Source organism: Gekko japonicus, unplaced genomic scaffold (genome assembly GCF_001447785.1).
Source record: "Gekko japonicus isolate JY-2015 unplaced genomic scaffold, Gekko_japonicus_V1.1 scaffold3061, whole genome shotgun sequence".
Classification (NCBI taxonomy): domain Eukaryota; kingdom Metazoa; phylum Chordata; class Lepidosauria; order Squamata; family Gekkonidae; genus Gekko; species Gekko japonicus.
In genome coordinates, this window is record NW_015160929.1 from 14761 (window position 1) to 40816 (window position 26056).

The window sequence follows — 26056 nt, forward strand, 5'->3', positions numbered from 1 at the left end:
GCAGGAACAGGATGCCATAGAGTCTACCCCTCTGGAGCTGCCATTTCGACTAGGGGAACTGATATCTGTAGTCTGAAGCAGCGTTCCCTCTAAGCTCAATTAGCGTGAGCCAGCTCACAGTTTTTTAGCCCCCGGCACACAGATTTTTGCCTTGGCTCAGGGAGGACGGCTCCAGAGCAAACTAATTGATGCAGCAGCCAAATCGCTGGCTCACAACTTTAATGCCGGGAGCTCACCAAGTAGGATTTTTTGCTCACAAGACCCCTCAGGTTAGAGGTGAGCACTGGTCTGAGGATCACTTCTAATTCTGGGAGATCTCCAGGCACCACCAGGAGGTTGGCAGCCCTACGTAGGTAGGGCCAGTTCCGAGACCCAACCCCGCAACTTATGTTGGATTCACCTCCACATAGACACCGCAGTTCTGACTTACACATATTTTCCAGATTCTTCAGAAGCCAGTCAACATAGGCAGCCGCTTGTGAGTCAAGGAGGATTCGGGGAATGACTTCTGAAGATTGCACAGAGCTTTGTCCACTGAAGATGTATGGCCCCCAGCTACAAGGTGCTGGTGTTAACCTCTGCCGCTGTGTGAATGCTAGAGGACCGGCCACAAATGTTTCCCTTGGCTCTAAGTTTTATCCAGGGATTTGGGAATTATGGTGCATCGTCTGGTCCCTCGGGATCCTCCAGCGCGGAAGGGCAGCCAAAGTTCCTGAAGTCCAAGCTAGAAATCCAGTTCCTTCTGTTTTTACTCAAGCGTCAACACATCTGTAACCCTTGAAAGCAATGAAGATGTTATCTGTGGAACCATTCATCCCTCAACTGGCCGGGGACACCTATCCCAGACTGAACCAAAATGGAAAATATTTAAGAGGTTTTTTTTTTTGCAAAAATAGCTTGTCCATTCCAGATTCCCATAAAGCAGGCACTTTTAAGGAACTTGCATCCTTACTATCTGGTTCTCTCTTGCATACGAAACTGGGAACGTTGGTCTGCAGTGACTTCGTAAAAATTTCTATCAGGACAGCAATATGAGCAAAATAAATCCTCGAGAGAGTGCTCATTTTCATTGCCTTTGAATTGGGCTGTGACAGAGAAATTACTATCCAATGTAACCTAGCTGATATGAAAGACCTCTGTCTGAGTCCCTGGAGAGCTGCGGCCAGTGTGAGCGGCAGAGATCATTTCGGGGGGGATCGCAGTTCCCCTGGGTGAGGTACGGGGGGCGGGGCACATGACAAAGCCCCGCCCCCTGCTTCCGGCCCTCATTCAGCCAGGAGGCGGCAGGAGGGAGGGTAAGTTGCTTCCTCCCTGCTTCTCCCCACCCCTGCCTGCCTGGGGCCAGGGAGGGCCTTCGCGGGGCTTCCTTGCACTCCCGCCGGCCCGGGACCATTGGGGGCGCGGTGTGTGGCCTTATGACACACTTCCGGTGATGTCAGGGGGTGTGGCATATGCTAATGAGTTATGCTAATGAGTTCCCCTAGCTCTTTTTCTATGAAACGACCCCTGCTGAGTGGACAACACTGACCTTGATAGACCAACGGTCTGATTCAGTATAAGGCAGCTTCGTGTGTTCATAGAGATCTCTAGCATTTTGAAACAGTAATTTGCAATTTAAGAGCATTTAAGCTGTTCTTTGAGCCTTGAGACTAAGACGACTTGGGTTCAAGTCTTCCTTCAACTGAACATCCAGTGTGTGGCCTTAGGTGGAGACAGACTGGCCTAATGTAGCCTTACAACAACCCTGTGAGGCAGGAGAGATGGGGGAGTTTAGCATCAAGTAATGACCTATGGGAATTTCAGGTATGCAAACATGTGACCCAAATTTCTTGACAATAAATGACAATTTCTTTGGTTATGAATAAACTCTGGAGAGTTTTTACAACACATGATGAAGCCAGATCTTTCTGTTGTTTGGTCATGGGTGGCGGATTGACAAAATTGCTTAAAAAAATAGAATAAAGCCTATGTTTAAAAACATAACCTTTATTAATGCTCTCCACGGAGCTTCAATTTGTATCATACATTGAAATAGCTCTGCTTAAGAAAAGACAGAAAAAAGTGCATTTTTTTTTACAAGAGGACTTTTTCCTTTAGTTCTCTGCGAAAAATGGAAGGAATTGGAATCACACGTTGACAATGTGGTAAAATGAAACTGCAAGAAACATTTCTGAGTTTTTAGCTAAATGACTCCCCACTTCATCAGTTTCTCATTCAGGCCTTCAGATTCAGTGAACCTTTTAATATCTTGACACAGTCTAGAGAATCTATGTTATAACTCTACATCATATTAACATGGGAAGAGACGAAACCCCTTCTCGATGTACAAAGATGAAGGGTTTAAAAAAAATCGATTAAAAAAATCACTTTTTATACACAATGTATATGCAAACTGTCTTAAATACATGGTTTCAGGAAAGTTATTTACATACTGTTTTCAGTCTGTGGGACAAATCCACAGCCAAATCAGTCTTTTAAACTCTAAACCGATGATGCATCTCGACTTTGGCAGATATAAAATTCGCTTCAGAAGTACAGCAAATGAAAATGGTGACAAAAGCGTTGTAAAGGGCAACCCGGAGGGGTGTGAGCAGGAAGTTGTTCCTCAAACCAACAGAAGTACTAGGAGTGCCAAAGTTTTCAAGACAGGTTATAGTTTAATCCAGATGCCAGATAACAGTTTTACACTGTGGAAGGTGGAACAGACGAAACCACTTGAACATACAGGTATGGCTAATACATACAGCCACCTGTACAGGGTTGGTTTTATTTAATAAGTGACAGGTATATTTTATTGAAAGAGTGAACCTAACCTAGACTTTCTCCCCAATTTTCTTAATATTTTTTTTAAAAAATACATAAAAATACAACATCCAATGTCTGAATAAATATATTTAACAGGTCGCAAGATACCTTATTTTACACACACAAAAATTCAGCTTTTAGAAATCTCATTAAATAACTTCATTGTTATATATTTTATTTTTTTGCCTTTTTGTAACAAAATAAAAACTCTGAAATTACATAGAAAAAAAGACAAAATACTTTTGTCAAGGGATAAGATAGTCCACTGAAAACCTATTCACAATTCCACTGTAAACATTAAACATTAAAATATTTGCATAATCGTGTGCTCAGAAAATCCTATAAAAAAGTGGAAGACTCGTTACAACGGTAGTTTCCAGTCAACTACGCTTCCTTTCACAATTTATTTTGTCCAATTTACATCTTTTTTTAAAAAAACAAAAACAAAAAAACACCGGGCACGTGGCTAAATACACACTTTGGCAGGCCTGTATAGCACGTGCTCCCCCCCCCCCCACCCCAACGAAAATCCTAACCCCAAAAAACAGAGGAGGGGGGGGGGGCGAGTCTCCCCCATGAATTTAAGATACAGATCGGTGAAAAAAAGTGCAACAGTAAATCCATTTTTTCTGACAGAACCTATTTTGATGCCTATATGGTGCACTTGTTTTTTTTTTTCTTCTTTTTAAAAGAGTAATTTCCTTGTTAACACCCAAATGCTTCATTGGACATCCATTTCCCCCGATTTGATTAAGTGCCCTTTTTGTTGTTTCAACAGCCAAAACAAAACAAAACAAGCACAAAGACTGAGGTGTCCAAGTGCACCTATGAACCTCCTGTTGCCAATTTAGCTTAATTAATCTCCACAATACAAGATTAAAAATTAAAAAAATATATATATCCACAGTGACCAAAAAAAGAAGAAGGAAGGAAGGAAGGAAGGAAGGAGGAGGGGGCGCGAAGAGGAGAGACCAACACAGTCCAGCAGTGGAAGAGTACACAGAATATACTTGGCAATGTCAAACCAGCTGAGTGCTTTTCTATGGTATTTTCGGGATTTTTGTCCGTGACAGCCACTCGCTGTACAAGGCAGAGGAGTCCGGTATCACCTGCATTCAACTGCAAGCACATTCTGGGGCGGAGAGGACGACGATGGGCTCATTCCAGTGTCTGAGGAAGCCGAGGACATGGAAGCTCCTGCGTGAGACACTGCGGATACAGGAGAAGACTTAGGCACCCTCGAGATGGCGCCACACTGTTCTGCCATTTCCATCCCCCCAATCCACGCCCCCCCCCCAGCTTGGTGCCAACTCCTAAACAGATAACGGAGCCTTCGATCATCACTTAATTGTTTCCAGGGACAACTCAAGGTGCTGGTCTTGACCTTCAACACCATAATTTTATTATTTTATTTTATTCTTTGCATTTATATCCCGCCCATCCCGTAGGCGGGCTCAGGGCGGGTAACATCATTATAATAAATACAATTTCAGTTTAAAAACACGATAAAATATTACAACAATTAAAACAATGGGTACAGCTTGAAACAGTGTCAGTTGGCTATAAAGTTCTGGCCCGATGGTGCAGTGAGTTAAAGGCCAGTTGTCGGGGGTCAGTAAATGGACGGGTGACAGCAACCTCAGGGAAGCCATATATGGCCGCCTGTTGCCTCAACCAAAGGCACGGGCCTGGGACCAACATACCTGAAAGACCACCCACCCCTCTTATGAACCTGCCTGACCACTACAGTCATTTGTGGAGGTCCTGCCTCCGCCTTCTGAGATTAAGTGGGCGGTAACCTGGGAGAGCTCCAAAGTTCTGGAACTCTCTCCCCCGGGAGATTTGCCCGTCTCCTTCTATTGCTGCCTCCCGCCAGTGGGCAAAGACTTTTTCCCCCGTTGGACATTCCCACAGTAATCCCCCCTCCTACCCAATGTATGTACTTTAACTCTCTTCTCAATTTGTTTTAATGATATAGCATTGGGGGGGGGGTTGACTTTACTGTTTTAAAATGTGATGTTACCATGTATTTTTTAAATGGTTAGCTGCTTTGGTGGTCCACGTGAGGGCAGAAAGGTGGGCTGCGAATTTTGTAAATAAACTGATTAGATGACCACCGGCCTTCCATGCTGAAATCGCCAAAGCAGCTCCACGAACCTCCCTTGGAGGAAGACCCACCAAACTCTGTTCAGGAAAGAGGGAGGGACAGGGTAGGAGCCGTCCCGCTATGACACAAGTTTTGTCCAAACGGCAAACTCGCACCCGATGCCTCTCACGCTGGGAGCACTCTCATGCTAGGGGTTTTCAGCCCTGCGGCCCCTTAAATTGCTCAGAACGCCACCTCAAAGGTGCACAGTGTTGTTCTTGTCCCCAGTCTTCTCTGCCCCTTTTGCACCAGAGTCTGCATTTCGACCTCAGAGTATATGCAGACCAACTCTAGACATGCTGTGGCCTTGTCCCTCAAAATCCTAGAACAGTGATGGCCACAGGCACAGATGGCTTTAAAAGGGGATTAGACGAATTCATGGAGGAGAGGTCTCTCAGAGGCTACTAGCCACGGAAACTACAGGGAGGCGCCACACGCAGAGGCAGAAAAACCTCTGAATCCCAGTGCCAGGAGGCAACATCAGGGGAAGGCCTCGTCTTCTTTGCCCTGTTGCTGGCCACTCATTGAGGCAGAACACTGAACCAGATGGACCACTGGTCCGATCCAGCAGGGCTCTTCTTCGGTTCTAATAAAGGCCTCAACCTCGACACCCTGTTGTTGGCCCTCCAGAGAAATGGGTTGACTACTCTGTGAGAAAGGATGCGGGACTAGATGGACCACTGGTCTGACCCAGCAGGGCTCTTCTTCGGTTCTAATGAAGGCCTCAACCTCTACATCCTGTTGTTGGCCCTCCAAAGAAATGGGTTGACTACTCTGTGAGATAGGATGCTGGACTAGAGGGACCACTGGTCTGATGTTCTAATGAAGACCTCGGCCTCTATGCCCTGTTGTTGGCCCTCCAGAGGAACTGGTTGGCCCCTGTGTGAGACGGGATGCTGGACTGGATGGACCATGGGTCTGACCCAGCAGACCTCTTATGTTCTTAATCCTTCCTCCACCTGGATAAGCCACCCTGAGCCTGCTTCGGGTATAAATCGAATAAATAAATAAAATAAGGATTTATTTTCTTAATGACCCAACCCATTTTTCCAATGGTGGGATAGGCGGAAGGGAGAAAGGGAGACGAGACCTTAGAGATAATGTGGTCCAGTAAATAAATACATGGATGTAAGGACACAAGATCTGCCATTTTAATAAAAAGGAAGCAGCCATATGCTGTCTTGACATTTATTGTGGTTTTAAAAAATGTTTATGAGGTATGATTGACACCTACTTTTGTAATCTTCACTCCGATTCCTGTGAAAGGGCACGGCGTAAACATTTTAATTAATTAATATGTTGCTCTACTAAATGAAGCTGGTTTGGAGTGACGTCAATAAAAGGCCAGGACTTCCAACGTGACTCAGGAGATATGTCATTTTGCTAACATGGATTGGGGACTGCATCCCCCCCACCCCACACAAAAATCGGCAAGAAGGGGGCATGGAAAATACTGATCTAATACAGCATTAAATTTTGGGATTCTAAAACTTTTTTTTTTTTTGCAAGGTACCTCAAGTCCGAACCTACCTTCTCGGTCTTTCTTTTTCAACCGTTTTCTTCTCCTGTCTATGGTGGCGACTTCAGACTTCAGAGACATGTAGTATTTCCTGATTTCCTGCAGTTTCTCCTGTAAAAAGGAGATCCTCTCTGTGCTGTTCATGTTGTCCAATTCATCTTAGAAGAGCAAATAAATAAATAAAATTACTTTGCCTAAGTGTACGTATCAGATGCCTAAGAGTGTTCAGAGGTTCCATTATGTACCAATTTGCAAAATTCCATCATCTCCTCCACTGTAGCCAAGGTAGGCAACCAAATGCTGTACTTTATTGCTACACTGTTCACAACAAGCAAAATGTTTTATACGATGCATCATAAATCCAGCAATGCAGCTGCACCACATTTCCCCCAGTATTCCCTTCCCCACACTACTTCCCTCTTTCCCAAAAAGCAGCTTTTCCCTGCTTCTCTCCTTCCCACCCACCCGCCAGCCTACCTTTCATATCTGCCCCCGTTTTCAGCTATATTTATTGTTTTTCAGTTATACCTGCTTTTCTCCACAATGAGAACCCAAAGCAGCTGGCATCATTCGCCTCTATTTTAACCTCACAACAGCCCTGTGAGGTAGGTTATGCTGAGAATGTTTAACTGGCCCAAAAGTCACCCAGTGAGCTTTCATGGCAAAGTGGTGATTCAAGTCTGGGTCTCGCAGATCCTAGTCTAGCGTTCTAACCACTACACCACACTGGCTTTTGTGGGGTGACTGCTGTTGAGCAGTAGCAAGCAGCTGGGCTTGGGTGATTACTGGTGGGTGTGGCCTTGGGAAAAGCCATGCTGCCTACCCCCCTGCCTTTTACTGATAAAAATCAAGGGTTGCAGGCTAACAATATTGTTGTAGTTGCCCACCTACAGCCACCTAAGGCATTTATTTCTTAAAACCACAGGTACTGCTTGGCTTAGGAGGTTTTAACTCTCCAATATAGCTCTCCTTATTATCTATAATGCTGTTTTGGGGTGACTCTTTCCTGAACATTCCACACGCTCTCAAATCAATTGGGTCCCTGATCTGTCACTCAGAAGGTGTGCAAATCCCCTGGCTGCATTGCCTTGCTGTGCTGCCTCAGTCCCGCCCACAAAGCCGGTGGTCAGCATCTTGGGCTCAGTCTGGAGGGAGTCAGCGAACGGGATCGATCCTCTCAATTCCCGGCCACAAACAGCTCCCATAGCAATGGAAAGCCAGCAGCATTCGCCAATTAAGGCGAATTGAGGGAAAGCAGCCAGGGAGGAAGGGAGACGGCTGTCTGGCCATGGAGACCCTTCACTGTCACAGGGAGACAAGTCTGAATGTCGAGGCTGCTGGAAATGAGGCAGACCGATCCAGGAGGGTCGACTTTCACCCATTGCCGCTTCCCCAGGCACAGAGAGTGCCACGTAACCCGAATGAATGCGTGCACGGGGTGGGTGTGTGCGCGGCGTGGCTCACAAGAGCCAGGAGTGGGAGGCACAGTGCCACTCACAATCGGCCAGCCCGGGGTGGGGGGGCAAGAGAGAGGTGCTGGTGGGGGATGCACCGAGGCGAAGGAGAGAGGAGTGGGCGTGGTGCAGCTGAGTGCAGGAAGGGCCGTGTGGGAGCGCCTTCCAGCCAGCTGAGCCACCCTTCGTGGATCGGGTTTCAGCCCAGCCTGGGCTCACTTCATCCGCCCATTGCAGCCAGCCTCCCAGCTGAGCTGCACACGGACCCACCTCGGGCTGCGGCAGCGCCCCCCGCCCTGTGGGATGGCCAGCGGCGAAGATGGACGGTGACCCGGCTTTCTTCGGCTGCTGCAGGAGGGAGAGAGGGCGGTCCCAGAGAACCCAGGCCAGACCCCCCCCCCCAGGAAATTGGAACGTCTACGCCCTTGCGCCAGGGTGCAGGCAGCCAGCTGGGCGGCGAGCACATGGAAGTGGCGCCCAGCCTCTCGCCCTCGGTGTGCTGTGAGATCTTGCTAGCGTTCGTTGTATTCCTTTCACAACGGGATTTGCTACTAGTATATATATATATTTAAGATTTCAGATTTTTCTGAAAACCTGGGGCTTTTCTTAGATTTGTAGAAGCATCTGTCTAACCTGATCATGGCTCCAGATTTGGCCATGCTGAGCATTCAATATACTGATAAACAAGCTTACTGAGTTGGAAGCTCCACTTGTACACCCTGGGGGAAACATTTTGATGGTTTTTCTCTCTCTGCTTGTCCTTCTCGCCATCTTTGATGTTCGGGGATATCATCCTTGCAGGCGACCGAGTGAGCTTCTGTGGCTTCGACAGGCCAATGTGTTTTACAGGAGTACATTTGCTTGAGGTATCCAGGGCAGGAAGATCTTCGCTATCGCTGCTTTGTCCTGTAACAACACCGTATTGTACAGCTGAATTAATCTGGTTCAACTCACCCAGTACTTTCAAACTGGAAAAAAATAATAATGTATGAGGCTGCAAACAAAAGAAGCTAACAAATGATCTGTAATAGTCCAAATCACTTCGCATACATTCTCAGGATTTCTTACAACAGCCAGGTCAGTTGGGCCAGTAACTAAATAAATCCTGCATACTGGGGAATCTAGAAATTTCACTGTGGCTCTTAGTATTTTCATCAGTCACTTCCTGTCAGTGCCTCTTGGTGATTCTCAGTAGAAGGACCACGCTTACTTAGGTGAGGGACAAAAGTTAGCCTTTTGTTGTGATGACAACCAGGGTTACCCCGTACACTTTACACACTACAACACTTTTGTTATAGCTTTAAAAAAAATGACAAACTGGCCAATCCCATCAGATGTCAGAAGCAAAGCAGGGTCAAACAACAACAACAAGAAGAAGATATGCAACCCTGAAGACTGAAAAATAAGTCTGGCTCGTAAATTTTTTGGGATGGCTCCTAAAGCTGAAGAAAACCTGTGGAGGCCTGCCCTAGATTTGGGGGAGGGCAGGCTTAGAGCTTAGCCAAACCAGTAGCCGCCCCATTAGTTTACTTAGATTTGCACTTCTGAGATCTGCTGGAAAAGACCTTGCTTTTTTTCCCCTGGGTCCCTGATGTGAATATAAAGAGCTAACAGTACAGCATTTTTGGTGGTGGCACCAGGCAGGCCCCGCAAGGCTACTGCCTTGGTGGAATTTAGATGCAAGAGTGAAGTGTTTTTGGCTGCGTGGTGTAAGTGGTTAAGAGTGGCAGACTCTAATCGGGAGAAACCAGGTCCGATTCTCCACTCTTCCACATGAAGCCCTGCCGAGTGACCTCGGGCCAGTCACGGTTCTCTCAGCACTCTCTCAGCCCCACCTGCCTCTCAAAGTGCCTGCTGGGAGGAGAGGAAGGGAACGGTGATTGTTAGCTGCTTTGAGACTCCTTGAGGTAGAAAAAAGCGGGGTATAAAAACCTTCTGTCATCCCATTCTTTTTTATTTTTTATTGGCTGCGGTGGCTCAAGTGGTTAAGACGCTGAACTGCAGGCTGTGGAAGGTCAGTAGTTCAGTGGTTCAAGACCCGGGTGCCGCAAGACAGGGTGAGCTCCTGTCTCTAGTTCCAGCTCCTGCCAACCTAGCAGTTCGAAAGCAAGAAATTGCAAGTAGATAAATAGGGACCACTTCGGTGGGAAGGTAACAGCGTTCCGTGCGCCTTGGTGTTTAGTCATGCTGGCCACATGACCACGGAAACGTCTTCGGACAGCGCTGGCTCTTCGGCTTTGAAACGGAGATGAGCACCGCAACCCTAGAGTCGGATTCGACTGGCTTTCGAGCAAGGGAACCTTTACCTTTTTATATTTCACTACTACCAATTTATTGCTGCGTAATTCCTCAAGATTTGTACACTGCTTTGGAAGCAAAGAGCAATCAACACACTTAAAATCTGCACACACCCAGAAGAGGATACCTGGAAGAGGGCTATATAGGATAGCCCTGTGATTCTACTTCCAGCAGAACACAAAGTGTAGTTCTTTGACAGCTCTATGTATTCACCTATCCTGTCCAGCATTGATACCAAAGACAGTGCACCGTGTGGTCCATGTGTCTGCGTGGGAGCAGAGAGAAGCTAAGACCTTCTTTTTATTCCTGGTGAGAAGAGATGATTTACACTGGGCGTTGCCAACCTCCAGGGGTGGAGGGGTGGAGGGGTGGAGGGTGGAGCCTGGAGATCTCCTGAAATTACGACTGATCTCCAGATGGCAGAGATTGGTTCCCCTGGACAAAATGTCAGCTTTGGTGGGTAGACTCCGGCATGATACCCTGCTGAGGCCCCTCCCACTACTCACTCTAGGCTCCACCCCCAATTCCCAATCCCAATCCAAAGCCTTTTATTGGCATATAAATAAAGATACAGTAATCTAAATACAAAATCATGCAGAGTAAAATTAAAATTGTAAAGTAACATCAGAGAGTAACATCATAATAAAACCTAATTCATAATATCACTGATCAGGCCGTAGGACCATGGCATTGCAGAGAAACTCTGCTACTATTTCAGTTATTTCTGTATCTGGATTATCGAGCAAGAAAAGGATCTTAAAATCATCAGGGGTCTCTAAAAATTGGCCAAATATGGGATATAGAAGATCCCGACGGGACGCCAAATAGAGAGGGCACAGGAGGAGGACATGGGCAACAGTTTCAACACAATCCTTCATGGAAGGACAGCACCTGGTAGGATAGGGAATCCCTTGGAATCTGCCAGATAAGATAGCTGAAGGAAGAACATTAAATCTCGCCAAGGATATGGCTCTACACAAATTTGGAGCTATGAGTTGATGGAGGTATTCTGCTGGAAGATTTGCATTAGGAACAATCCCCAGATTTAAGGGAGAACAGGTTCTGTTAGCCAGGCGATAAAGAACTCTGATCAGTGTTCCCTTTAAGCTGAGTTAGTGTGAGCTAGCTCACTGTGTTTTAGCCTCCGGCTCACACATTTTTGTCTCGGCTCAGAAAAGGATGGGCTCCAGAGCCGACTAATTTATGCAGTAGCCAAATCGCTCGGTCACAACTTTAATGCCAACAGCTCACAAAGTAGAATTCTTGCTCACAGGACTCCACAGCTTAGAGGGAGCATTGGCTCTGATCCCAATAAACTAGATTTTATCTTTAAGAAGGCCTCAGACTCAGAAAGCATACATAAGGATTCTAGAGACAAATTCAGGGAACTTATTTTGGCTTCGATGTAAGATAGCCATCTGGAATTAACAGATTCAGAAAGGAGTTGGTACATGTAACTGAAGGGGTCAGAGTTGAAATGGGAGTCGTAACCAAAATTTAATAGTGTGGAGCTCCACCCCCAAATCTCTACGGATTTCCCAACCCATAAGAACATAAAAGATGCCAATGTTGGATCAGGCCAAAGGCCCATCCAGCCCAACACTCTGTGTCACACAGTGGCCAGAAATACCAGGTGCCATCAGGAGGTCCACCAGTGGGGCCAGGACATTAGAAGCCCTCCCACTGTTGACCCCCCCCAAGCACCAAGAAGACAGAGCATCCCTTGCCCCAGAGCCCCTATCTATACCTTGCGGCTCATAGCCACTGATGGACCTCTGCTCCATAGGCTTATCCAATTCCCTTTTGAAGCCAACCCAGAGCTTGCAACCCTATTTACGCTGTTCCACAAAGTACCTCCTGAGAAATCTGTCAACCCTGGCTCAACGTCATCGGAACGGAAACCTGTCTCTGTATAAGCACAGCAGACACGAACAAACGAGAGGGGTGGCACAACGGAGACGGAGGAGCAGAATCCCTTCTGAAGACATACCTGTCCCGTTCTTCTCGTTTTTGGCTACAGTGCTGGCTCGCTTTGGGGTACGCTTTTGTTTCTTGGCCAGGGAGGAGTTGCTGCTGTCACAGGGCCTCTTCTGACCTGAGGATAAAAATGCAAGACGCTTATACCTTTGCCACAACTTAGTTCCCGCCTTGACCTGAAGAGGGCATAATTTAAGACAGCCATGCTCCGATGAAGCAGGTGGAAGGACATCCTACTTCGCAATGACAGGCAGGGGAGTGGTAGGAAATATAGGGAAGTGGAGTTCTACCCTCAACTCTTGGTAGGCAGGGGAATGGAAGACTACTTCAAAGAGCCTCCAGACCAGACATAAGCAGGAGAGGAGGTGACCTCAGACAATGGAGTTAGCTAAGAAGAGCCCTGCTGGATCAGACCAGTGGTCCATCGACTCCAGCGTCCTGTCTCACGCAGCAGCCAACCAGTTCCTCTGGAGGGCCGACAACAGGGCAGAGAGGCCGAGGCCTTCCCTTGGTGTTGCCTCCTGGCTCTGGGATTCAGAGGACTAGTGCCTCTGTATGTGGACATTCCCCACAGTCACCATGACTAGTAGCCATTTACAGACTTGTCCTCCATGAATCTATCCAATCCCCTTTTAAAGCCGTTCATTCCTGTGACTGTCACTACATTTCTCTGGCAGCGAATTCCACATTTTAATCACTCTGTGTAAAGCAGAATTTCCTTTCAAACTGTGCAACCTTTAGCCAAAGGAAAGCCAGTGTTATAAATGTGCACTGTACGAAAATAAATAGTTTCAGGAGAGTGGCAGTGCTGGTCTGCAGCAGAAGAACAAGATTTGAGACCAATTAGGTCCTTATAGGTGCTTATAATGGGTTTTAAAACGTTATTGTATTTATGTAAATGTCGTAACCCGCCCTGAGCCCGTTTACAGGATGGGCGGGACAGAAATGTGAAAAATAAATACAAAATAAAGACCGACACGATTTCCAGAGAAGATCTGACACATGGAGATTTGAATCTCAAAAGCCTAGAAACCCTGTAAATCTTGCCAGTCTGTCAAATGTACTGGGACTCGAAACTTGCTTTGGTACAAAAATTTAGAATCAGAAGAAAGCAGAGCAAATCCCCTCGTCCGTTACGGACCCGAGTCTTCCCGACATGCCCTGAACCCCCCCAACCAGGTGATTACAAGATATTACACCAAGTCTTGCGTGCTGTAAATAGTCCTTGTCCATTACACTCCGCACCTTAACTATGGATTTTTAATGCCAGTATCAGCCATGAACAAGCTGTGGCCACGTCCTCGATAATCCCAGCAAGAGCATGCCATAGATGCTCCCCATCCCCTGTGGCAGGACTGTGTGAAACACGAAGAACGAGACGGCCGTCAGATGCAAAAATGAAAGCCGGACTGAAAATGAATCAATGAACGTATAAACCTCCCAAGTCATTTCCTTGAAAAAGCCACAACAGACTAAGCAAGGTTAGTCTTTGAATGGGAGACTACCAAGGAAGTCTGAGGTCACCGTACAGAGGCAGGCAATGGCAAACCCCCTATGTACGTGTCTCTTGCCTTGAAAGCCCTGTGGGGTTGACGTTAAGTTGGCTGCATGGCACTTTCCATCATCACTGAGTTTTCGAGAGTCAAAACTCCCTTCGGACAAAAGGTGCTTTGATCCATGAAAGCTTAAACCCCTCAGATCTTGTTGGGATTCTAAGGAGCCACTGGCGTTGAATCTAGTTCTTCCACTGCACACCAACATGGCTATCCTCTCCTAAAACTGTCTTCAACTTCTGATAGAAGAAAGCAGGGCTTCTTTTGTAAAAAAAGCCCAGCAGGAACTCATTAGCATAATAGGCCACACCAAACAGCAGAAACTCATTATCATATTATGCCACACCCCTGACAGTGCATCTCATTAGCATGCTAGGCCACACCCCCGTGGCTTCCCTTGGCTTGCCCGGGCAAGCTGGCCCTTGGACAGGCTGGGGAAGGCATGGGGAGGCATTTAAATGCCTCCCCGATCCTTCCAGGGGGCCCCGTGGCCCGCCCACTTCGGAGTCGTCAGGGGGTCACTCTCCAGGCCTTCCCTCTGTAGCCACGCATGCAGAGGTTTTGGCTGTAGTGGGCGTGGCCAGCTCTGAAGCCAGCCTGAACGCCGTTCCTGCCCAAAAATAGCCCTGGAAGAAGGTCAGAGTCCAGCGGCACCTTTAAGACCAACAGAGTTTTACTCAAGGTGTGAGCTTTCATGTGCGTGGCACGCTTCGTCAGACGAAGGCGTGCACATCGAAGCTCAGACCTTGAATAAAACTCTGTTGGTCTTAATGGTGCCACGGGACTCGGATTTTGTTCTGCGGCTTCAGACCAGCACGGCTGCCCTCCTTGATTCATCTCCTGATGAATGCCGCGGATGAACAGCCAGTGATACACTGGACACGGACTGTGGCCGTACTTGTTATCATTTGATCATGGTCTAGTGGGAGCCTATCGTCATCGGCACTTTACCAGCACTTTATCTGTATTCGTGATTTGTTTATGTTTATAAGCTTGTATGATGTTGTCTTGCGTTTCAATGTATTTTAACTCTTTCATGGGAGCCGCCCTGAGCCTGCCTCGGCGGGGAGGGCGGGATACAAACCGAATTCAATAAGTGTGCGGCTTTTCGCTGCTTGAATGAGCGCGTGACCCAATGAGCACGTGACACGCTCAAACATACGGTCTGCTTGCAAACCTTTTTCGCACGCCACCTTAAGTTAACTACTGAGGGATCACTAGCACTTTGTGATTTTATACGATTCATTTGAACTGTTTTGAGTTGATTTTCTGTGTTTTATTGATATTGCTGTACCAACTGTGTAAGCCGTCCTGAGCCCGCTCGCGGGGTACCAATTGAATATATAAATATAAATAAATAAATAAAATTGATGCTGTGATAAGAGACCCCCCCACCCATTCCATGGAACATCGAAATGGATTTGAGAGGCCCTTACCCTTCTCTCCAATCTCCCTCTCTGGGGCTGCGATGCTGCCGTTGCTCGACGTGGTGCAGGCTTCAAACCCGTTGGCCGACTCGCTTTCGCAGAGCCCTTCTTGGGACTCTTCGGCCACGCTGTCCACCTCGATGGTGACGTCGCTCTCGCTCTTCACGCTCTGCGATTCGTCCTGACTGAGGGCTAGGGGAGAGGCCACGGAGAAGTTTGGCTGAACGGCGGGGGGTAAGGCGGGTGGGTTCGAAGCGGGATTGCTGGGGTCTTGTTTTTCCACCACCAGGTTGTCGGAGCCGCCCTTCTCCTTTTCGTCGACGTCGTCCAAGTCCACTTCGTGGCAAAGGAGCGTCTCGGGCCCAATCTGAGGCATCGAGTCCTCCTCGTCTTTCAGCGGGGTGCGGCAGTTTCCCTCAGAAGAACATTCAAAACGGTCACCTCCCCGAGCTTGGAGACGCTGATCTGACTCTGCCACCAAGGATGGCATCTCCTCGTTTTCGTTTCTGAGGCAGTCGTCGGCACTGAAATCTTTACATTCTTCTGTCCCTGAACACTTATTCGCCCTCCCCTCAGACGCAATATTTGGCACATCCATCTCGCCCTCCAGGCGCCCCCTTTTGTCAGGCGACGACTGGTCTCCCGCTTTTCTTTTGAAAAGCTTCTTTTCTTTTGTGAAAAGGTCTGTTTCAGTCACAGAAGTGGCGCTTAAACTTTTACTGTCCAAAGAAGATGTATCTAGTCTTTCAGACTCTGTGACTTGTTCGCTTGGGGCCTCATCCTGATTTAGTGGCGCCATCTTTACATTCTCAAGAGTGGAGTCTCTTGCTCTGCTCCTTCGCCCTTTCCCTTTGGGCGATCTGTCCAAATCTTTCTTCATTTCTTCCATTTGGTCACTTTTGTTCGCAAAAATCTGAACTACCTGTTCGCTCTCTTCAACTTCTAGCTTCAAAGCTTCTAAAGGGTGGACTTGATTCCTGTCGCTTTCCTTCAAAACGTGCGAGATCTTTGGGGTTTCTTCATCAGATCTGTCAACTGTTCTTTTTTCGTCTTTCTCGAGTTCGGAACTTGTTGGAGAAAAGTCTTCATTTGTAGTCTTTTCGGAAGCTTCGTCTGCATCGCTGTCGGACGAGACGGAGTCTGCAAGCAAAAAAAAGCCACACGCCACAGAAACAAGAAATGAATTAAAACGTCTTTTGGCATCTACAGGAATACTGTTCAAATACATCCACACAAAAATGAGCGACAGAACAGCACGTTCTCCGCGTGCTCACTTTTAATGTAGAAAACCAGTTGCTCAATATTACCGAGCGTGTTTTCCCTTTAATGCCCAAACAAAAGGGAGTAACACTGATCAACTGAAAATGAGGTTATGTAGTCATTCCACCACAGAGTGGCACACAATTTAATTAAGGAGGACGTGCTAATTTTACACCCTCTCTGACAGCTGACAAAGCTGATTCTTGTGAGATGTTTTATACAGATACCAATGTACCAAATATGCACCAACAGGTATTGCTGGAACCGAACGCACTCGGTGCCGCTTTCAATCCAACCTATCTCTCTCCTTATGCTTCGTGTCTTGAGTTTTGCTTTCTTCCCGGGCAGTTCCGAAGTGCGCCTCAGAACTGATGGGGGGATGGAGAACGAGACCTGCACCGCCAGGGCTTGGATCTTTGTACGGATGGAACCGACTTCACTGAAGCCATGGAAGAAAGCTTCGAGGGGTGCTTGGCGCTTGAGGCCGGTTTCGCGGGAGCATCGGAAGACAGAAGAGCCTTCTCCCAGAGCGCAGCCTTTAACTTTGAGACGTGGTCACTCCTAGCCTTCGAGTGAACTGTTGGCAAGCCTCGCGCACAGCCACGTTTATGGCCTTCGGCCAAACAAAGGAGACAGAGGTCATGATTGTCTGTTTGGGTCATTTTTGCACTGCATCAAATGCATTTTTTTTCAAACAGGCTTCTCTGAGCCATGTTCACTGGACAGGAACCCAACCTCCCACCGAGCCTCTTCAGAAGAAGGAAGAGCTCCAAACAGGCTGGCACCCTGGCAATGAGGCTAAACTTTTTCTTTTCCTCAATCTCCCTGTTGTTCTTTGTAGGGGGAAAACGACCACGTGGGACTGTGCAGAAGACTGAAGGTGAACTGCAGCTTCTCTGTCCCCGTTAGTGGGTGCTAAAGTATGTGTGTCCCCTCCTTACGAGCACTCTGAAGGGGAAAGCTTGGATTCAGACAGACACCCATGCTTTGCACCTCATGCAACAGGCATGTGGCTCGTCCTCTGCTATCTGCACCGGAGTACAAAGACTGTCATGAGACGCAGTCTTGGGAAGGATCTATGCTTGTAACTGCGAGCAAATGGCACAATTACAGAAGAAGAGATTGGATTTATACCCCGCCCTTCACTTGAAGTCTCAGAGCAGCTTACAATCTCCTTTCGCTTCCCCTCCACACGACAGACACCCTGTGAGGTAGGTGGGGCTGAGAGAGCTCTCCCGAGGACTGCCCTTGAGAGAACAGCTCTGAGAGATCTTGTAAGGTCACCCAGCAGCTGCGTGTGGAGGAGTGGGGAATCAAACCCGGTTCTCCCAGATTAGAGTCCAGGCTCCTAACCACTACACCAAACTGGCTCTCTTCTTCTACTATTTTACCATGTTTGGACAAAGGAAGCAGTGATATTTGGAACATGGGGGAGGGCTTGCCCACTGAAATGACTGCTCTCTTCTTCTACTATTTTACCATGTTTGGACAAAGGAAGCAGTGATATTTGGAACATGGGGGAGGGCTTGCCCACTGAAATGACTGCTGACCTGAACACAAAAAGGCATGGGCTACCACCACTTTTTATAACTGCCGTGTCAAAAAAAGAAAGAAAAAAGGCAACACTCAGCCCTTAACTCCCACCCCACCTCCACTGCTACCTTTCTCTAGTTCTCTCTCTCCAAATTCCAGCTTGCCACCCCCTCCCCCATGGCGCAGTGGTAGAGCCTCTGCTTGGCGTGCGGAGGGGTCCCAAGTTCAATCCCTGGCATCTCCAGTTAACAAAGGACCAGGCAATAGGTGATGCGAACGACCTCTGCCTAAGACCCTTGAAAGCTGCCGCCGAGCAGGGAAAAGTTAATGACTTTGAGAGACCAGCGGTCTGATTCCGTATAAGGCAGCTCTGTGTGTATACGTGGGTGTTCCATCTCCCCCAATCTCTTTTTCAAGATCGTCCCAAATTTTAGATTTATTGGGTGGAGGAGGGAGACACAAACTAACTACTCACCATTGGACCCTCTGTCGGAATCCAACATTCCTGAGCTGCGTCTTGTTTGCCTGCGGGACATTCCTAGAAGGAAACAAAGAAGTAATTTCAGTGACTCCAAATGAGAGCGCAAGGGCGACGTTTATTCTATCCACCGCCGTTTGCACCTGGGCTACGGACAGCAAGGGTCCTCTGCCCTAACGCGCATCGTTGGCCCTTGCGCAAGCGCACGAGGTGCACCACATGTGCCGTGGGCGGAAGTACCTTCTGTCCCATTAGGCAGGGGGCAGCAATCTGGCAAGCCGCTGCGTGCGCTTCGGGACCCTGGTCTACTTTCGCTGTTTGGGGTCTTGGGCAGACCGCAGGACAGATTGGAAAGCAGGGTGGATTTCAGAGGAGGGCGCCCACGTTTCGCTCTTTGCTTCTCCTCTTCTTTCTTTTCGTCTTTTTCTGCATCTTCTTTACTCTGAACAAACACAGAGGAAGGGTTGTTGTTGTTGTTTTTTTTTTTTAAATTCCTTTTCACAGTTTCTGACTATTTCAACCCTCCACACAAACACTTCACTGAGAAAGAGAGCAAACTGGGAGGGAAGAGTGGAGAAAAAGAACTCCTTTAGGTACAGCAAAAAGAAGACTAACAGTGCTATTTACCTTTGCTTTTTTCTTCTGCTTCTTCTTTGGTCCTCCCTTCTCCACAGGCCAAATGATCCTATCGGCTTTCACCCACTCGTCATACCTACAGGAAACACACGTATCATTCAACCCGTCAACAGGGGCTTTAGCTTAAAAGTTAATTTGTTGATTTAAAAAGTTAATTTAAAAGTCAATTTTGGTTGAGGGCAGCAACGGTTGCTTGTATTGGCTGGCACCCTTTCCCTCTCCACCCACACACACACAACATTATATATATATACACACACACACACACACACACACTATATAATGTTTAAGTGAGTATAAATGGGCAGTTCTCTCAGTGGAGGGGGGTAAGCAGTGGGGTACTGCAGGGATCAGTACTTGGTCCACTGCTTTTTAACTTGTTCATTAATGATTTGGAGTTGGGAGTAAGCAGTGAAGTGGCTAAATTTGCGGATGATACGAAGTTGTTCAGGGTGGTGAAAACCAGTGAGGATTGTGAGGCACTACAAAGGGATCTGTCAAAGATGGGCGAGTGGGCGTCAACATGGCAAATGGGGTTCAATGGGGCCAAGTGCAAGGTGATGCACATTGGAGCCAAAAATCCTAAATATAAATACACGTTGATGGGGTCTGAACTGGAAGAGACTGATCAAGAGAGAGATCTTGGAGTTGTAGTAGATAACTCACTGAAAATGTCGAGACAGTGTGTGACTGCAATAAAGAAGGCCAATGCTATGCTGGGGATTATTAGGAAGAGTATTGAAAACAGATCAGCCAATATCATAATGCCCCTATATAAATCAATGGTACGACCTCATTTGGAATACTGTGTGCAGTTCTGGGCACCACACCTTAAAAAGGATATTATAGCTTTGGAAAAAGTGCAGAAAAGGGCAACTCGAATGATAAAAGGGTTGGAACACTTTCCCTATGAGGAAAGGTTAAGGCGCTTAGGGCTCTTTAGCTTGGAGAAAAGACGACTAAGGGGTGACATGATCGAGGTTTATAAGATTATGCATGGGAAAGAGCAGGTAGAGAAAGAGGTACTTTTCTCCCTTTCTCACAATACAAGAACCCGTGGGCACTCCATGAAATTGCTGAGCGGTCGGGTTAGAACGGATAAAAGGAAGTACTTCTTCACCCAAAGAGTGATTAACACTTGGAATTCACTGCCACAGGAAGTGGTGGCAGCTACAAGCATGGACGGCTTCAAAAGGGAATTAGATAAGCATATGGAGCAGAGGTCCATCAGTGGCTATTAGCCACAAGGTATAGCTAGGGGCTCTGGGGCAAGTGATGCTCTGTCTTCTTGGTGCTTGGGGGGGGGGTCAACAGTGGGAGGGCTTCTAATGTCCTGGCCCCACTGGTGGACCTCCTGATGGCACTGGTATTTCTGGCCACTGTGTGACACAGAGTGTTGGACTGGTATCTCTTATTAACTGTATATGGATATTTTAAAATTTGTATTTTGCTTTTATGGCATTTTACCTTCTGTACATCGCCAGAAACCCGGCGTAACCTGGGATAGGGCGATTAATAAATTAACAACAACAATAATAATAGTGGGTGGTGGTGGAAAGCGCATTCAAGTTGCAGCCAACTTATGGCCACCTCGTAGGGCTTTCGAGGCAAGAGACGAACAGAGGCGGGTTTGCCATTGCCTGCCTCTGCATAGCAACCCTGGACTTCCTTGGGGCAAGTGATGCTCTGTCTTCTTGGTGCTTGGGGGGGCAACAGTGGGAGGGCTTCTAATGTCCTGGCCCCACTGCTGGACCTCCTGATGGCACCTGGTATTTCTGGCCACTGTGTGACACAGAGTGTTGGACTGGATGGGCCTTTGGCCTGATCCAACATTGGCGTCTCTTATGTTCTTATGTCTGTGCACCTGGAAGTCATGGTGACCTCAGGTGAATATCCTGGGGGCCTGGAGGATATTCAGAGAGGTGGCTGAACAAAGCCTGCCCCCGCCTCCCGACTGCTGGTATTCCAAGGAGGTCTCCCATCCAGGTACTTGCCAGAGTCGACCCTGCTTAGATTCCGAGAGCTGACGAGACTGGGCTTGCCTGGGCTATCCAGGTCAGGGCCAGACCGGCAGCTGTTTCACCAAGCCACCGGGAAAGAGACTCGGCCTCCTTTCCCTTCTTGCCCCTCAACGTGTCTACGTCACTTCTGGGTTACGCAGGCATGTCGGAACTGATGTAGGACACCAGCACATTGGGGGGGGGGCGCACACAAGCCCTGGAAATTTTCTGGCTACACGGCTGACCGCCAAGAAGACAAACTAGCGGGTTCTACGTTAAGTCAAGCCTGAACTCTCCCTAGAAGCTAAAATTACTAAACTGGGGCTACGGTTCGTTATGAGAAGGCAAGAGTAATTAGAAAAGACAATAATGCTAGGGAAAGTTGAAGACTGAAGGAAAAGAGGAAGACCTAACATGAGATGGATTGACTCAATAAAAGTGGAGGGCCCTCCGTTCGTAAGACCTGAGTGAGGCGGTCAACGACAGGACATTCTGGAGGCCATTAATTAACAGGGTGGCCAGAAGTCAGAAGTGAACCGACGGCACTTAGGACACACAAAAGGCCTCTGGAGTAGCAAATAATTTCACAGGCCTGATTCCGTCTGTAAACTGCTGACTGGCTGTCCTCAACAGGACAAAGATGTGGAGGAAAGGCCGCTTGGGCTGTTTGAAAGAGAAGGAGGAGATTGGATTTGTCCCCCGCCATTCACTACCCAAAGGTGTCTCAGAGCGGCTTACAAACTCCTTTCCCTTCCCCTCCCCACAACAGACACCTTGTGAGGTAGGTGGGGCTGAGAGAGCTCTGATAGAAATGGCTCTTTTTCAAGGACAGCTCTTATCAGAACCATGGCTTGCCCAAGGTCATCCCGCAGGTGCAAGTGGAGAAGTGGGGAATCAAACCTGGTTCTCCCAGATTAGAGTCCGTGCACTTAACCACGACACCAAACTGGCTCTGTCGCGAGAGCATTTTGGGAAGTGCAAATGGAAGGAAGTTGCAGCTCTCCAGGGTGACCAATACCTCTGAAAACGGCTGTGTGAATCAGCTCCTCGCGTAAGCCAGGGCAGGGCGGCGGCGGCCTGGGAGAGCCTGTTCTTGACCACTGCCCAGGAGCCAGACCATCAACGTAAAACGGCGCCCACGCCTCTTTAAGGACCAAGAGCATGCGACAACAGAGGAGCATTGTTATTTTTTTTAAACAATATTTATACACCGGGGCCTTTCTCCTGGGACCAAAGGCAGACAGGGAACAGCACCATAAAAGCAATACGAACTGTATAAAAAAACCGAAATTAAAAGGACACGAAGAACGAAATACCTCCCTCCCCACTGGCAGGGTATTCCCCCTTTGTCTGGGCTCGGGTGACCCCCAAAATTCTCTGAAGCAGCTCTGTTTTGCAACCTCAGTGGAAAGCCAAGAAAGCAGGAACCACCTGACCAGATCTCCCACTAAGCTATGCAGTTCCGTGAGCAAAAATCCTACTTTGTGAGCTACTGGCATTAAAGTGGCGAGCCAGCGATGTGATGACCGCGTAAAATAGTTTGCCTGTTGCCCATGTCCTCCTCCTCCTGTGCCCTCTCTATTTGCCATCCCGTCGGGATCTTCCATATCCCATATTAGGCCAATTTTTAGAGGCCCCTGATGATTTTAAGCTCCCTTTCTTGCTCGATAATCCAGATACAGAAATAACTGAAATAGTAGCAGAGTTTCCCTGCAGTGCCATGGTCCTACGGCCTGATCGGTGATATTATGAGTTAGGTTTTATGATGATGTTACTCTCTGATGTTACTCTGCAATTTTAATTTTACTCTGCATGATTTTGTATTTAGATTACTGCATCTTTATTTATATGCCAATAAAAGGCTTTGGACTGATAAACTCGTTTGCTCTGGAGCCATCCCTTCCTGAGCTGAGACAAAAATGTGTGAGCCGGAGGCTAAAAAAAACTGTGAGCTCGCTCACACTGACTCAGCCTAGCGGGAACACTGCCCCCCCCCCCCAACCTCTTCTGGGAGGCTTTTCCAGGAACACAGGGCAACCAATGAAAGAGCACAAGCCCAGGGCTGTGGCAGAAGGTACCTCAGACAATTGGGGGGGGGGGAGAGACTAATAATAAACCGTGCTAAGAAGACCAGAGCTGCTGCGTGGGAACAGGCAGCTGAATCGAGAGGTTCGCTTTCTCCTCCTTACCTCACATTCCAGCCGTAGTAATGCACCAGATACAAAATCTCGCCGTCATCGTTTTCCGTGCTTTTGATGCTAGCTTCATAAATCTTCTGAGTCTTCCCACGGCCGTATTTTACTTTCACTTTGGTTCCCGTCAGGCACGGCTCTGAATCTTCCTCGCCCTCCTCTCCTTCCGATTCTCCTCGGTTCTCGAGTTCTTCCCTGCAGAGCAAGGTAGACACAGGATGCATCAGAGCCCAGGTGTGGGGAGCGGCTGGGGGGGCTCTCCTCACCCCGTTTCTCTTTGCCGGCAGCGCTGCCAATCTGGGCTTCGAGAGAGAGAGAATGACTCAGCAATGGAATTCTGGCCAACCTGCGCTTTCAGGGCAATCCATCGTGCAAACCTCATCAGTCCCCGCGGTGACACTGGAAGCGGCCAATGGAAAGCTCCCGAGCCGGTTCCATGGCAACTTGTGGCCAGCCCTTTCTTGCCAATCGCTTCTGTTTGCTACTGCAGTGTACTTTCCCCAAAAGGTTATCGGCCGCTTAAGGAAAAGCTTCTAACCCAGTACGAGAATTCCTTCAGTCACCAAACACGTCCCCACATCTGCATCTCCTCCTCAGTGGAAACTTTAGCCAGATTTGCCGTGGAACAGCAGTCAGCTTAAACGGAAGACCACGCAAACGAAGGCCAAAATCTAAAACAGATATCGAAGCATCCTTCTGTGCTACGTTTCACAAGGTAGATAGAGAAACGAGGCGTGAATGCTAGAAGAGCTGCTTTACCCCCCCCACACACACACTTCTTACGCCCATGGTCACTTCCATGCTAGGCAAATGCTCCTGTGTATCAAACACGCATGCATGCTTCGCCAGAGGAACATCTCCTGGTTAAACACACCTATGGCAACATACACAAGCGTGCGGTTTGTCACAAGGGACAATAAGTGCAGGATACAAGCAACTTCCTACATAGAAGTGCTCTTAATTCACCAATTTCCCCCTTCCCACTGGGAGCGGGGGGGGGGGCCCTGCAGCCAGAGGAAGCTAGTGAAAAACATAATCTCCTGCATCGGCAGAAAACCTTGGTTTGGGGGTACGAACTCGCGGAAAGGTCAGTGGAAGCTACCTCGGGAGCAGTGCTCCCTCTAAGCTGAGTTAGTGCGAGCTAGCTCACAGTTTCTTAGCCTCACAAGACTCCGCAGCTTAGAGGGAGCATTGCTCAGGAGATTACTCTGCACTAGGGGTGTGCAAAAAAAATAAAAAAATTCGGCCTGATTCGGATTCCGCAGAATCCGCCGGCATAAAGACTCCTGCACGTCAATTTCGGCAGTACCAGCCAATTCAAGAGTCTTTCCCAGCCGAATGTCAGTTTCAGCCGCATTATATCCTATGGGCCATTGAAGTCAATGGCGAAAACATATTCTGGGGGCTGGAGGGGAGGAGGTTGGAGGGAGAGGCTCCAAACTCTCAGGTTAGCTGCTGGAGCCTCTCCCCAAGATACCAACCAAGTTTCAAGAACACTGGGCCCTCAAACAGGTTGCCCCTATCCCCTCCATTGTTCTCTATGGTGGGGAAAAAGTTACAGACTAACGCGGCCCATCTTGGAAGTGAGCTGCAACTCACGAAAGGTCCTGCCCTGCCACAGATGTTGTTAAGCCTTTAAAGTGCTACTGGACTCTTGCTCTTTTCTACTGCTGCAGACAGGCCAACATGGCTACCCATCTTGGAAGTGAGCTGTGACTCACAAAAGCTCCTCCCCTGCCGCAGTTTTTTTTTAGTCTTTGAAGTGCTACGAGACTCTCGCTCTTTTCTACTGCTACAGATAAACACGGCCACCCATCTCCTTGGAAAGCACCACGTTTAGCCATACAGAATGGAAATCCGTCATGGAAATCCAGTCTCGTGATATCAGGACAGATGGGACTCACAGTCTAGCCAATTCTAAGCTGTGGAGTCTTGTGAGCAAAGGATTTGGCTACTGCGTAAATTTAGTTTGCTCTGGAGCCATCCCTTCCTGAGCTCAGACAAAAACGTGTGAGCCGGAGGCTAAAAAACTGTGAGCTAGCTCACACTGACTCAGCTTAGAGGGAACACTGCCTCCCATATCTCCCTGCACGGTGAGTACCGTCTTCAGGCAGCTATCTTTTGGCTATCCCACCATTTAGGGATGGCCTGTCTGGCACTGACCAGAGTCCGGGGCCTTTTCCATCGTGGCCCCGGCTCTATGGAACGGCCTCCCTGAAGAGGTGAGAGGCACCCTCCCTGTGGGTCTTTAGGAGGCGCTGCAGGGCCTGTCTGTTTGCCACTGCTTTGGAGGGGGTTGGGATCAGTGTTCCCTCTAAGCTGAGTTAGTGTGAGCTAGCTCACAATTTTTTAACCTCCAGCTCACACATTTTTGTCTAGGCTCAGGAAGGATGGATCCGAACCAAACTAATTTATGCAGTGGCCGAATTGCTCGCTCACAATTTTAATGCCACTCGCTCACAAAGTAGAATTCTTGCTCACAAGACTCCACAGCTTAGAGGGAACATTGGTTGGGATATCAGACATCTTTTAAACAAGGGGGGGGGAGAGATTTGAGGTTTGCGATTTTGTTGTGGCTTAATTGAAAATGTTTTTAAACCATTATTTGCAAGCTGCCTTGCACCACGGGGAAAGGTGGGACAGAAGTCTATTCATCAATAAATGCAGGGAGCCTTCCTCTAATGGAAGACTCTTTTTGGAGGAAAGCCCTTCTGACGCCAGAGGAAGGCACTGCCATTAGCTGAGCAGAGCATAATCTGTTTGCACAAATTACACACC

General features: G+C 48.0%; 1 protein-coding gene across 1 annotated transcript in view; it reads right to left on the minus strand.

Moving 5' to 3' along the window:
• Positions 1–3365: 3365 nt before the first annotated feature.
• Positions 3366–26056, minus strand: part of ARID4A (AT-rich interaction domain 4A) — a 108207-nt gene continuing 85516 nt past the window's right edge. The window contains exons 17-25 of the mRNA XM_015424967.1: positions 23276–23473; positions 19078–19162; positions 18691–18892; positions 18448–18510; positions 15189–16319; positions 12213–12317; positions 8618–8830; positions 6482–6628; positions 3366–4014 (exon numbers count right to left, since the gene is read on the minus strand). Of these exons, the coding sequence (XP_015280453.1) occupies positions 3911–4014; positions 6482–6628; positions 8618–8830; positions 12213–12317; positions 15189–16319; positions 18448–18510; positions 18691–18892; positions 19078–19162; positions 23276–23473 (2248 nt within the window). The 3' untranslated portion in view covers positions 3366–3910. The remainder of the gene's footprint in view (positions 4015–6481; positions 6629–8617; positions 8831–12212; positions 12318–15188; positions 16320–18447; positions 18511–18690; positions 18893–19077; positions 19163–23275; positions 23474–26056) is intronic.